At 45.8% G+C, this 13,637-nt stretch overlaps 1 protein-coding gene across 1 annotated transcript; it reads left to right on the forward strand.

Moving 5' to 3' along the window:
* Window positions 1-4,311: 4,311 nt before the first annotated feature.
* On the forward strand, window positions 4,312-13,216 carry LOC105480606 (5-hydroxytryptamine receptor 3E). The gene is given in 10 exon segments (XM_071090502.1): window positions 4,312-4,378; window positions 6,954-7,117; window positions 7,782-7,826; window positions 10,384-10,493; window positions 10,984-11,157; window positions 11,447-11,624; window positions 12,281-12,368; window positions 12,371-12,484; window positions 12,650-12,865; window positions 12,987-13,216. Coding segments are annotated over 10 exon segments (1,386 nt in total).
* The last annotated feature ends 421 nt before the right edge of the window (window positions 13,217-13,637 follow it).

A 13,637-nucleotide genomic window follows, 5' to 3' on the forward strand; every position in this document is an offset into this window, starting at 1 on the left:
CACTTTGGGAGGCCGAGACGGGCGGATCACAAGGTCAGGAGATCGAGACCAGCCTGGCTAAATACGGTGAAACCCCGTCTCTACTAAAAAATACAAAAAACTAGCCAGGTGAGGTGGCGGGCGCCTGTAGTCCCAGCTACTCGGGAGGCTGAGGCAGGAGAATGGCATAAACCCAGGAGGCGGAGCTTGCAGTGAGCTGAGATCCGGCCACTGCACTCCAGCCTGGGCGACAGAGCGAGACTCCGTCTCAAAAAAAAAAAAATTATATATATATATATATATAAACAAGTGGAAACATATCTCATGTTTATGGATTGGAAGACACAAAATTGTTAAAATGTCAATACTACTTAAAGCAATGAACAGACTCAATGCAATTCCTATCAAAATCCCAATGACAATTTTTGCAGAAATAGAAAAACCCATCCTAAAATTCATATGGGATGTCAAAGGACCTTGAATACCTGAAACAATCTTTAAAAAGAAAAATGAAGCTGGAAGATTCACACTCCCTGATTTCAGAACATACCACAGGCTGGGCACGGTGGCTTACACCTGTAATCCCAGCACTTCGGGAGGCCGAGGCAGGCTGATCACCTGAGGTCAGTAGTTTGAGACCAGACTGACCAACATGGTGAAACCTCGTCTCTACTAAAAATACAAAAATTAGCTGAGCGTGGTGGAATGCGCCTGTAATTCCAGCTAGTTGGGAGACTGAGGCAGGAGAATCACTTGAATCTAGGAGGCGCAGGTTGCAGTGAGCCAAGACTGTGCCATTGCACTCCAGCCTGGGCAACAGAGTGAGACTCTGTCTCAAACAAAAAAAATAAAAATAAGGCCAGGCGCAGTGGCTCACACCTGTAATCCCAGCTGCACAGGAGGCTGAGGCAGATGGATCACCTGAGGTTGGGAGTTTGAGACCAGCCTGACCAACATGGAGAAACCCCATCTCTACTAAAAATACAAAAAATTAGTCAGGCATGGTGGTGCATGCCTGTAATCCCAGCTACTCAGGAGGCTGAGGCAGGAGAATTGCTTGAACTCGGGAGGCGGAGGTTGCGGTGAGTGGAGATGGCACCATTGCACTCCAGCCTGGGCAAAAAGAGTGAAACTACGTCTCAAAAAAAAAGAGAGACAGACATGTACACCAATGGAATAGAATAGAGAACCCAGAAATAAACCCTCACACAAATGGCCAAATTATTTTTGCAAGAGTTCCAATGAGGAAAAGACAGACTTTTCAAGTAGTAATATTGGGAAAACTGGATATCCACATGCAAAAGAATAAAGTTTGACCCTTACCTAAAACCATATACCAAATTAACTAAAAACGGATAAAAGATTTTAAGTGTAGGGCCGGACGCGGTGGCTCACACCTGTAATCCCAGCACTTTGGGAGGCCGAGGCAGGCAGATCACCTGAGGTGGGGAGTTCAAGACCAGCCTGACTAACATGGAGAAACCCTGTCTCTACTAAAAATACAAAATTAGCTGGGCATAGTGGCACATGCCTGTAATCCCAGCTACTCGACAGGCTAAGGCAGGAGAATCACTTGAACCCGGGAGGTGGAGGTTGCAGTGAGCTGAGATCGCACCATTGCACTCAGCCTGAGCAACAAGAGTGAAACTCCATCTCAAAAAAAAAAAAAAAAAAAAAGATTTAAGTGTAGACCTAAAACAATAAAACTCCTAAAAGAACACATAGGGGAAACGCTTCACAACATTGGATTTAGCAGTGATTTCTTGGATATGACACAAAGGCATAGGCAACAAAAGAAAAAATAGACAAATAGTACTTCATGAAAATATTAAAAATCTATGAATCAAAAGACAATATTAACAGAGGAAAAAAGACAACCCACAAAATGGGAGAAAACATTTGACAATTATATAGCTGATAAGGGATTAATATCCAAACTATACATAGAATTCCTGAAACTCAACAACAAAAAACAACTTGATTTAAAAATGGGTAAAAGGTTAGCCATAGTGGCTCATGCCTGTAATTCCAGTGCTTTAGGAGGCTGAGGCAGGAGGATCACTTGAGGCCAAGGGTTCAACACCAGCCTGAGCAGCATAGCAAGGCCCTGTCTCTAGAAACGATAAAAAAAAAAATTAGCCACACATGGTGGCATGCACCTGTAGTCCCAGCTGCTTGGGAGGCTGAGGTGGCAGGATTGCCTGAGCCCAGGAATTCAAGGCTACAGTGAGCTATGATCATACCACTGCACTCCAGCCTGGGAGACAGTGAGACCCTGTCTCTAAAAAGAAACAAAACAAAAGCAAAACTCAATGGACAGATTAGATGGACAGATTAGACACAGCTGAGGGCCGGGCACGGTGGCTCACGTCTGTAATCCCAGCATGGTGGCTCACAGTTGAGGGCCAGGCATGGTGGGAGACAGTGAAACCCTGTCTCTAAAAAACAAAACAAAACAAAAACAAAAAAACAAAAAACCAAAAAAAAACCCAAAACTCAGTGGCCAGATTAGATGGACAGATTAGACACAGTTGAGGGTCAGCCACAGTGGCTCACTCCTGTAATCCCAGAACTTTGGGAGGCTGAGGTGGGCAGATCAGCTGAGGTGAGGAGTTCAAGACCATCCTGAGCAACATGGTGAAACCCTGTCTCTACTAAAAATACAAAAAATTAGCTGGATGTGGTGGCACAAGCCTGTAGTCCCAGCTACTCAGGAGGCCGAGGCAGGAGAATCACTCAAACCAAGGAGGTAGAGGCTGTAGTGAGCCAAGATCACGCCATTGCACTCTAGCCTGGGCAACAGAGTGAGACTCTGTCTCAAAACAAAATAAAATATGGAAGGCACCCATACCTGCATTTTGCATTCTTCATATGTAATTATATTGCCAAAGACAAATTATGTCATCATCTATTGTAAATAACACTTTTCCCCAGACCTACCATAAAGTTTCTGCGATGTATTGTCTTCCAGTTATAATAAAAATTACTGAGTTGCATCAAAAATAAATTAATTAATTAATAGAATAAAATAAAGTAAACACAGTTGAGGAGAGAATTTTTTTCCTGGAAGCTAGATCTGAAGAAATCATTAGGGACAGAGATAAAGAGGTAGAAAGTAGGAAAGAGAAGTGTGCTAGGCAGAATAATGTCCCCCAGAATTTGTCCACATCCTAATCTCTGGAACCTTAAGTTATATGGAAAAGGGGAGTTAAAGTTGCAGACGAAATTAAGGTTGTTTATTAGCTGACTTTGAGATCGGGAGATTATTCTGGATTATCCAAATGAACACAATGCAATCACAAAGGCTCTTATAAGTGGAAGAAGGAGAGAGAAACAAATAAGATGAGATGAGATGCCTTGTGAGAAACATTGGCCTGATGTTGCTGGTTTTGAAGATGGAGAAGCAAAAATAATGAACCAAGAAATACAGGCAGTTTAAAAGCTGGAAAAGGCTGGGTGCAATGGCTCATGTCTATAATCCCAGCACTTTGGGAGATCAAGGTTGGAGGATCACTTGAGGCCAGGAGTTGGAGACCAGGCTAGGCAACAAAGTGAGACCTCATTTCTACTTAAAAAAAAAAAAATTGCCAAGCTTGGTGGCTCACACCTGTGAGGTCCCACCTACTTGGGAGGCTGAGATGGAAAGATCCCTTGAGCCCAGGAGGCCAAGGCTGCGGTGAGTTATGATTGCACCGCTGCACTCCAGCCTGGTCGACAGAGTGAAACCCTGTCTCAAAAAAAAAAAAAAAAAATCTGGAAAAGGCAAAGAAATGGATTCTCCTCTAGAACCTCCAGAAGGAATGTGGTCCTGCTGACACATTCATTTTAGCCCAGTAAAACCCATTTCAAACTTCTGGCCCACAGAACAGTAAAATAACAAATTGTGTTTATTTAAACCACTGGGTTTGTGATTTGTTACCACAGCAATAAGAGGCATGTAAGATAGAAGGAAACCATTCAACACATATCTAATAAGAAAAATAGAGGAAGTGAAATATTTATAAATGTCTGAGAATTTTCCAGAATTGAAGAGATGAGTTTTCAGACTGAGGTATCTCACCAACATCTGCACGCTGATCACGTATGAGCTATCTGTAACCATATACGTTGTAGTAAAGTATCTAAGACTAAGATAAAGTCTCAAAAGCAGACTGAACCTCAAACATAGGCAAGAACAAGACAACCAGAACACTTTCCAGGAAGGTTACAAATGTCAGGGGTCAACCAATGCTATTAGTATTCAAAGTCAGGCTCTAGGTGTGGCCTGTGCTGCTTTAATCTGGGCATTCGTGGGTCCCAGTACATGTTCAGAGAAGAATTTAGACAACGAAGATGGAAGGAAGCTGGTTCCACAGGAAAATATTTTCCTTCTACCTCCTTCTCAGCCTTCTGCTTCAAGGTAAGAAAGGAGCAACAATGGGGGAAGGGGGAAGAAGGAGGACCTCTCCCTAGTAGAACATTTAGGAACTTTTTTCAAATTTCCACCTCCTAGAGATTGTCTAAGATGGATAGAGTTCTTTCATAGCTACATTACCATAATGCCCACATAGACTTTCCTTTTCTGAAAGATGGAAAATCCCCTTCCAGTTACATGCCACACAAGAGCACTTTTATTTTTCTTCTGGAAAAATAGAGTTCAACACCAGCACACTTTATCCGTTTGCATATGGATATCCAGTTTTCCCAACACTACTTGAAAAGTCTGTCTTTTCCCCATTGGTACTCTACATGGAAGACAACCATCCATGATTGTCTTCTCTTGTATTTAGCTTCTATATCCATCCGTCTTTCTGTCCACAGGTGTAATTCTTTCTCTCTACAGGTATGAAACCCAAACCATTGTAGCAAAGTGCCCACCTCCTTTAGCCATAATTTCCCCAACCACCTACTGGATCCAAGGGCTCTAGATTAGGTAAGATGCCAGAAGGCAGCAGGTCAAGGGTGAAAGTAGAATGTGCTTCTCTTCCAGGGAGTCAGTATGGCAGAGAGACAAGAACATGGGATTTGGAGACAGATGGACCTGGGTTTGAATCTTCGTGTCTCACGTTGCTAGTTTTATAAACTTGGATGCACTGCTTAACTTCTCTGAGCTCCGGTTTCCTCATCTATAAAACAGAACCTACCTTGCAGGGTTGTGAGGATTCAGTAAGAGATGGAGGGAAGCACAGTGCCTGGCACTTGGTAAGAGTGCCAATAAATGTCATCTCTCCTCCTTAGATTATTCCATGACTTTGGATAAGGAGGCACAGGAGAGGACTGAACCAGAGGTGACTTTAAAGGCCAGCATAGGGAAGAGACACAAACTGTACACCTGGTCTAGGCAGTGTAAATGGTTATGAAAGCCCCTCTGGGCACTTGCACACAGGGGTTGACAAATGAATATTCACTGTTCTTAGAGTGGTTTAAGAATTTGCCTGGAAAGCACTGTGACGTTGAGAATGGATAAGGCTCAATGTCCTTGGCACAGAGGTTATCAATCATCTCTCTCATTCCAAGTTCTTGCTCCTCCAACACATTTTCACGAGTAGAAAATTTTTAAATGTATTAGTTACAAGAGGGTAAGATGGGCCAGGTGAGGTGGCTCACATCTGTAATCCCAGCACTTTAGGAGGCTGAGGCAGGTGGATCACCTGAGGTTAGGAGTTCAAGACCAGCCTGGCTAACATGGTGAAACTCCATCTCTACTAAAAATACAAAAACTAGCCTGATGTGGTGGCGATGCCTGTAATCCCAGTTACTTGGGAGGCTGAGGCAGAAGAATTGGTTGAACCTGGGAGGCAGAGATTGCAGTGAGCCAAGATCGCGCCACTGCACTCCAGCCTGGGCGACAGAGTGAGAGTCATCTAAACAAAATTTTAAAATTTTAAAAAGAAATAATAATTTTAAAAAGCCCACCCACACTTCTAAAAATAGCTATTTGGCTGGGCATGGTGGCTCACACCTATAATTCCAGAACTTTGGGAGGCCCAGGTGGGAGAATCACTTGAGCCTAGGGGTTTCAGACCAGCCTGGGCAACATAGTGAGATCCCCGTCTCTACAAAAAAACATGTTTAAAAATTAGCCAAATGTGGGGGGAGTGCCCGTAGTCACAGTTACTTGGGAGGCTGAGGTGGGAAAATCTCCTAAGCCCAGAGGCCGAAGCTACAGTAATTATGCCGCTGCACTCCAGCCTGGACAGCAGAGTGAGTAGCTGTCTCAAAAAAAAAAAAAAAACCCAAAAACCCCAAACTAAGAAATATGCACAATTATTATATGTTCATTAAAAATAAAACACAACTTTTTAAAAGCCTCAAACTAGAATGCTGGTGATAGAGTTGGGCAAAGTCAAATAAGGAGAAGGAAGGTTGGGGCAGTCAGGGTGAAAACAGGTGTGTCCTCTCGGGGGCCCCGGGACTGTAATCCTATCAGATGACTATCAACGTTCCAGGCTCAGTTTGCATACAGATTTGGGCATGCTTTGCATGGAGACAGAAATATTGGAAAGGAGGTTGGAGCTCTAACTCAGCTTGCCACATTAGCTTCCAGAATTTGCATTCCAGCTCACCCCATCCTCCCAGGCCTCGGAAGGAAGAGCCCAGCATCTGGACCCCTCTCGGTGATCCCCTCCCCATTCTTCATCTCATCTCTGGGGACATATAGCACAGCAGCAGCAGATAAACCTGGGTTCAGAACAAATCTGGCTTCTGCCTTTTATTGGCTGTCTGACTGTAGAAAGTTATTTCCCCTTATTGCACCTTAGTTAGCTCGTTTATTACATGAGGGTAAAGCAGTATCTACCTGATGGGGATTGGGAGGATTAAATGAGGTAATCCATTTTTAAAGGGCTTAGAATATACCTGACACATAGCCAATGCTCAACAAATGTTAGCTCTCATTTTATCACAGGCGACCCCAGGCCCTGCCTTGGGGACCCTCTCATATAGGGAGCACAGGGTTGCTCTCCTTCATCTCACACATTCGATGTCCACTACAGGAAGGGGCGTTACTTTCACCATCAAGTGCTCAGGGTTTGGCCAGCACGGGGCGGATCCCACTGCTCTGAATTCAGCGTTTAATAGAAAGGCCTTCCGACCGGTCACCATCAGCGTCCCCACCCGAGTCAACATCTCCTTCACGATGTCTGCCATCCCAGATGTGGTGAGCGCTGACCCCTCTAGCCCTCCTTGGTGTTCTTAACCTTTTCCCAGCCCCTGGCAAAGGTTCTAATCCCAGAGGTTCTGATTGGATGAAACCTAAGCCTCGTTTTTGTTTTGTTTTTGTTTTTGTTTTTTTGAGATGCAGTCTCACTCTTGCCCAGGCTGGAGTGCAACGGCATGATCTTGGCTCACTGCAACCTCCACCTCCTGGGCTCAAGCGATTCTCCTGCCTCAGCCTCCCGAGTAGCTGGGATTTCAGGCATGCATCACAACGCCCAGCTAATTTTTTTATATTTTTGGTAGAGATGGAGTTTCACCATGTTGGCCAAGCTGGTCTCAAACTCCTGACCTCAAGTGATCTGCCTGTCTCGGCCTCCCAAAGTGCTGGGATTATAGGCATGAGCCACCGCACCCAACCACATCAATATTTTCAAGCTTTCCGAGTTATTCTCATATACAGCCAAGGTTGAGAAGGACTACTTTACTCCTGCCCTGCTATGAGCTCTCCTGTCCACAGCCTAACACATCTGTTTTGATAGAGCTTTTGTCCTTGATCACATATCCCCTTTACATACCTCGGGAGTTGGTAAACAAGCATGGGAGGTGGGGGAGATGAACAGACTTCTTACTGGCAACACGATGGAAATAGGAAATTCTTTTGGCAGGATGAGCAGCTGCACCTCTTGTCATCCTTCCTGTGGCTGGAAATGGTATGGACAACACTTTATTCTCTCCCTACAGTTACAGTCAAAAAGGATTTTAAACAAAGATATAATAATTATGAATTTTTATGTCCCTAACATTGCTTTGAAACACATGAAGGAGAAATTGAAAAACTGACCATAATGATGAGGGGCTTTAATATACTGCTTTCAAAAATCAAGGAGAGGCCAGGCACGGTGACTCACTCCTGTAATCCCAACACTTTGGGAGGCCGAGGTGGGCAGATCACTTGAGGTCAGGAGTTTGATACCAACCTGGCCAACATGGTGAAACCCCATCTCTACTGAAAATACAAAAATTAGCTGGGCATGGTGGTAGGCACGTGTAATCCCAGCTACTTGGAAGGCCGAAGCAGGAAAATCACTTGAACCTGGGAAGCAGAGGTTGCAGTGAGCCAAGATCATGCCACTGTACTCTAGGCTGGGCGACAAAGTGAGACTCTATCTCAAAGACAAAACAAAACAAAACAAAACAAAACAAAAATCTAGGAGAAAAGGAGTAAATATATAGTGATTTTCACAGCACAATTAAGAAACTTAGTCTAATAAACATGTCAAACTTTGTATCAATGAACATACAAAACTTTTGTCACACACATAAAGTATTCCCCAAAACTGACCACATATTTAACCACAAAAAGGTATCAATGCCAGGCAGAGTAGCACATGCCTGTAGTTCCAGCACTTTAGGAGGCCAAGGTAGGTGGATTGCTTGAGCCCAGGAGTTTGAAGCCAGCCTGGGCAACATGGCAAAACCTCGTCTCTACAAAAAAATACAAAAATCACCTTGGTATGGTGTTTCACACCTATAGTCCCAGCTACTGGGGAGGCTGAGATGGGAGGATCACTTGAGCCCAGGAGGTCAAGGCTGCAGTGCGCCATAATTGTGCCACTGCACTGTAGCCTGGGCAACAGAGTGAGACCCTATCTTTAAAAAAAAAAAAAAAAAAAAAAGGCTGGGCACAGTGGCTCACACCTGTAATCCCAGCACTTTGGGAGGCCAAGGCCAGTGGATCACCTGAACTCAGGAGTTCAAGACCACCCTGGGCAACACGGTGAAATACCGTCTCTACTAAAATACAAAAAATTAGCCAGGAGTGGTGACATGTGCCTATAGTCCCAGCTACTCAGGAGGCTGAGGCACAAGAATCACTTGAGCTGGGGAGACAGAGGTTGCAGTTGGCCGAGATCACACCACTGTGTTCCAGCTTGGGCTACAGAGTGAGACTGCATCTCAAAAAAAAAAAAAAGAAAGACAGAAAACCTTGTTTCTTGAGAATTTAAAATTAAATTTCCAAATATTTGAGGCAAAGGAGAAATTAAAGAAATTAAGTAGAAATTATGAAGTAATTAGAAATGAAAATTATACATATGAAAATCTATGGAATGTAATCAAAGCATAACCCAGTGGAAAATTTATATCTTAATTGCATTGATAAGCAAACAAGGTGTGTGGGAGGATGGGGGGAAATAAAAGTGAATGAATTGAGTTTCCAACCTGAAAAGCCTGCCTCATGGTTGGGCTTGGTGGTTCACGCCTATAATCCCAGCTCTTTGGGAGGCCTAGGCAGGTGGATCACTTGAGGTCAGGAGTTCAAGACCAGCCTGGCCAACATGGTGAAACTCCATCTCTACCAAAAATATAAAAAAATTAGCTGGGTGGTGACCGGGTGCGGTGGCTCACGCCTGTAATCCCAGCACTTTGGAAGGCCGAGGTGGGCAGATCACAAGGTCAGGAGATCAAGACCATCCTGGCTAACACGGTGAAACCCCATCTCTACTAAAAATACAAAAAATTAGCAGGGTGTGGTGGTGGGCGCCTGTAGTCCCAGCTACTCGGGAGGCTGAGGCAGGAGAATGGCGCGAACCTGGGAGGCGGAGGTTGCAGTGAGCCGAGATTGCGCCACTGCACTCCAGCCTGGGTGACAGTGCAAGACTCCATCTCATAAAAAATAATAATAATAATAAAATAAAATAAATTATTCAGGTGGTGGCACGCACCTGTAATCCCAGCTACTCAAGAGGCTGAGGCAGGAGAATCGCTTGAACCCAGGAGGCAGAGGTTTTATATCTATATCAGTGAGCTGAGATCATGCCACTGCACTCCAGCCTGGGTGACAGAGCGAGACTCCATCTCAAAAAATAAAAAGAAAAAGAAAAGAATAGAAAAAAAAAAAAAAAAGCCTGCTTGGAGGAAAGGAAGGAAGGAGCTGGAGAAAGATAATACAATTACCTAACCTCACTCTCAAAGTGTGGTTCCCAGACCACCAGCGCTGGCTGATCAAAATTCATGAAGAAATGGTCCTAGGCAGGTTCGATTTTATCTATGATTCTCATTTCTTGAAAAAAAGCAAGTAAATTTAATAAAATATTAATGCCACAAAGTTGGGTTGTAGATACGTAGATGTTTGTCATAATATTTTATATATTTTTCTATATGCTTGAAGTATTTCATAACTTTTTTTAAAAAAGAAGAAATTAAAAGGCAGGAGAAAATAACTCCAATTCATCTCAGGCTCTCAACTCTCCTCCACCTGGGCTCTAGGTTTGGGATAACCCATTTATCAGCTGGAACCCAGAGGAGTGTGAGGGCATCACGAAGATGAGTATGGAAGCCAAGAACCTGTGGCTCCCAGACATTTTCATCGTTGAACTGTGCGTATCAAGGGCTGGTCATGTCCTATCTCCTGGTAGCCATAGAGATCACAGTTTACCACTGGGGCCGCTGTAAGTGCTCTTTAGATGGCTAAGAAACAACCAGAGAGATAAGAAGAGAAACTGGGCCGGGCGCAGTGGCTCATGCCTGCAATCCCAGCACTTTGGGAGGCCAAGGTGGGTGGATCACTTGAGTTCAGGAGTTTGAGACCAGCCTAGGCAACATGGTGAAACCTCATCTCTTAAAAAAAAAAAAAAAAAAATTAGCCAGGCCTGGTGGTGTGCCTGTAGTCCCAGCTACTTGGGAGGCTGAGGCTGAGACAGGAGGATAATTTGAGTCCAGGACATGGAGGTTGCAGTGAGCTGAGAGCATGCCACTCTACTACAGCCTGGGTGAGAGAACAAGATCCTGTCTCAAAAAAAAAAAAAAGAGAGAGAGAGAGAGAGAGAGAAACCACAGCACCTGCCTCTTGCCTTATCTCTCCTCCAGCACGGATGTGGATAAGACCCCAAAAGGCCTTACAGCATATGTAAGTAATGAAGGTCACATCAGGTATAAGAAACCCATGAAGGTGGACAGTATCTGTAACCTGGACATCTTCTACTTCCCCTTTGACCAGCAGAACTGCACACTCACCTTCAGCTCATTCCTCTATACAGATGAGTTGCAGTGGGATCTCAGGGATAGAGTGAATGAGAGCAGCCAACAAATATAAAGAAACTATGAGTAAATTGTGACCAAGGAGTATGGGTAGGGAGAAGAATAAGGCTCTATGGATGCTAAAAGATTTTTCATAAAGGCAGAACCCAAGTCTGTCTTGTTTCTTACCATTCCAAGCTCTTGGCAAGTCTCCTGGCATGTGGGAGGCACTCAAAACTATTTGTTGAAAGAAAGGATGGAAAAAGAGAGCAGTTGAGCCACCAGGAAACTATATCCTTGAAAAATGATTCAGATGGTTCTCATTTTCAGTGGACAGCATGTTGCTGGACATGGAGAAAGAAGTGTGGGAAATAACAGACACATCCTGGGACATCCTTCAGGCCCATGGAGAATGGGAGCTCCTGGGCATCAACAAGGTCACTGCAAAGCTGTCCAGGGGAGGCAACCTGTATGATCAGATTGTGTTCTTTTTTTTTTTTTTTTTTTTTTTGAGACGGAGTCTGGCTCTGTCGCCCAGGCTGGGGTGCAGTGGCCGGATCTCAGCTCACTGCAAGCTCCACCTCCCGGGTTTACGCCATTCTCCTGCCTCAGCCTCCGGAGTAGCTGGGACTACAGGCGCCCACCACCTCGCCCGGCTAGTTTTTTGTATTTTTTAGTAGAGACGGGGTTTCACCGTGTTAGCCAGGATGGTCTCGATCTCCTGACCTAGTGATCCGCCCGTCTCGGCCTCCCAAAGTGCTGGGATTACAGGCTTGAGCCACCGCGCCGGGCCGATCAGATTGTGTTCTATGTGAGCTTGGAGGCTCTTGCTCTTTCCTTCCTCCCGCGCTTTTACCCTTGCCTAGAATGTCCATCGAATGTGTATCTCCCAAGTTTCGGGGTCTCCCAGTGTTACCCTCTCTCCTGGCTTCCCAGCCTCATTCTCCATCCTAAAGCTCAGGGCTCTGGCCTAACTGTCTCTTCACAGGTTCTATACCAGATTCTAAAGCTGCATTCCACACAGCTCCAGATCCCAGGTGATATCAGGCCAAAGAAAAAGGCAGAGACAGAAACTGTCACTGCCATTCCTGGATTTGAGGGTTTCTCTGACCCCATAACTACTTACCGCCCTCTTCTACCCCACCAGGTGGCCATCAGGTGCAGGCCCAGCCTCTATGTCATAAACCTTCTCATGCCCAGTGGCTTTCTGGCTGCCATCGATGCCCTTAGCTTCTACTGCCAGTGAAAAGTGGGAAACGTGTCCCATTCAAGATAATGCTCCTGCCGGGGTACAACATCTTCCTGCTCATGATGAATGACTTGCTCCCCACCAGTGGCACCCCCCTCATCGGTATGGATGTTCCTCCCACCTTTTGGAAGAGAAGAGTGGGAACTAACTCAGGAAGGGAGGTATACTGGGAAAAGGAGGCCGTATGCCTGCCAGGGTGGGATTGGAAGAGAAGAAAGAAATTCTAGGTGGTGCCTCTGGCCCTCACCAGGCCCCCCTTCCCTCCAGGGGTCTACTTCGCCCTGTGCCTCTCCCTAATAGTGGGCAGCCTGCTGGAGACCATCTTCATCACCCACCTGCTGCACGTGGCCACCACCCATCCCCCACCCCTGCCTCGGTGGCTCCGCTCCCTGCTGCTCCACTGCACCAGCCCAGGGAGATGCTGTCCCACTGCGCCCCAGAAGGGAAATAAGGGCCTGGGTCTCACCCCCACCCATCTGCCTGGTGAGGGAAGTCACACTTCCCCTTCCCCCACCTCCACTTCTCTGCTCCTGCCTCCTTCCCTGTCTCCCTCCCTGTATAGGTGACATTTGCAGCCCGTGGCTGAGTCTCTGTCTTTCTGTAAGTGTGAAGGAGCCATAGGTATCAGCAGGGCAGATGCCAGGCCCTGGGAAGGCAGAGCTGACAAGGGGCTCAGAATGGACAAGGGCCCAGTGGGAACATGAGGTCCAGAAGCAGCACTCGGTGGAGCTGTGGGTGCAGTTCAGTCACGCGATGGACGCCCTGCTCTTCCGCGTCTACCTGCCCTTCATGGCCTCCTCCATCCTCGCTGTCATATGCCTCTGGAACACCTAGGCAGGTGCTCAGCTGCAAACTTCAGTCTGGAGCTGCTTTCTCTTGCCTCCAGGGAACAGCCAGGTCTCCCCCCTTTCCTGAGTACCAACTATCATATTCCCAAAGATGACTGAGTCTCTGCTGTATTCCATGTATCCCAACCCAGTCCTGCTGATCAGTTCCAATCCCAGACATTTCTCCCTGTTCCTGCATTCTGTTGGCTTCCTTCAGTCTTATCATATGGTTCTAGGTCCCCCTTATGTCATCTGTGCAGCAGACTATACCTCTTCTGTCCACTAACTTGCCCAATAAATCATTCTGCAGAGATTTCTGGCTCTTTGTCAGGTCAGAGGGTAGAAACTAACCACCCAGGTGTAGTGGCTCATGCCTATAATCCCAACACTTTGGGAGGCCGAGGCAGGTGGATCACCTGAGGTCAGGC

The sequence above is a fragment of the Macaca nemestrina genome, chromosome 2 (genome assembly GCF_043159975.1).
Source record: "Macaca nemestrina isolate mMacNem1 chromosome 2, mMacNem.hap1, whole genome shotgun sequence".
Taxonomy (NCBI): Eukaryota; Metazoa; Chordata; class Mammalia; order Primates; family Cercopithecidae; genus Macaca; species Macaca nemestrina.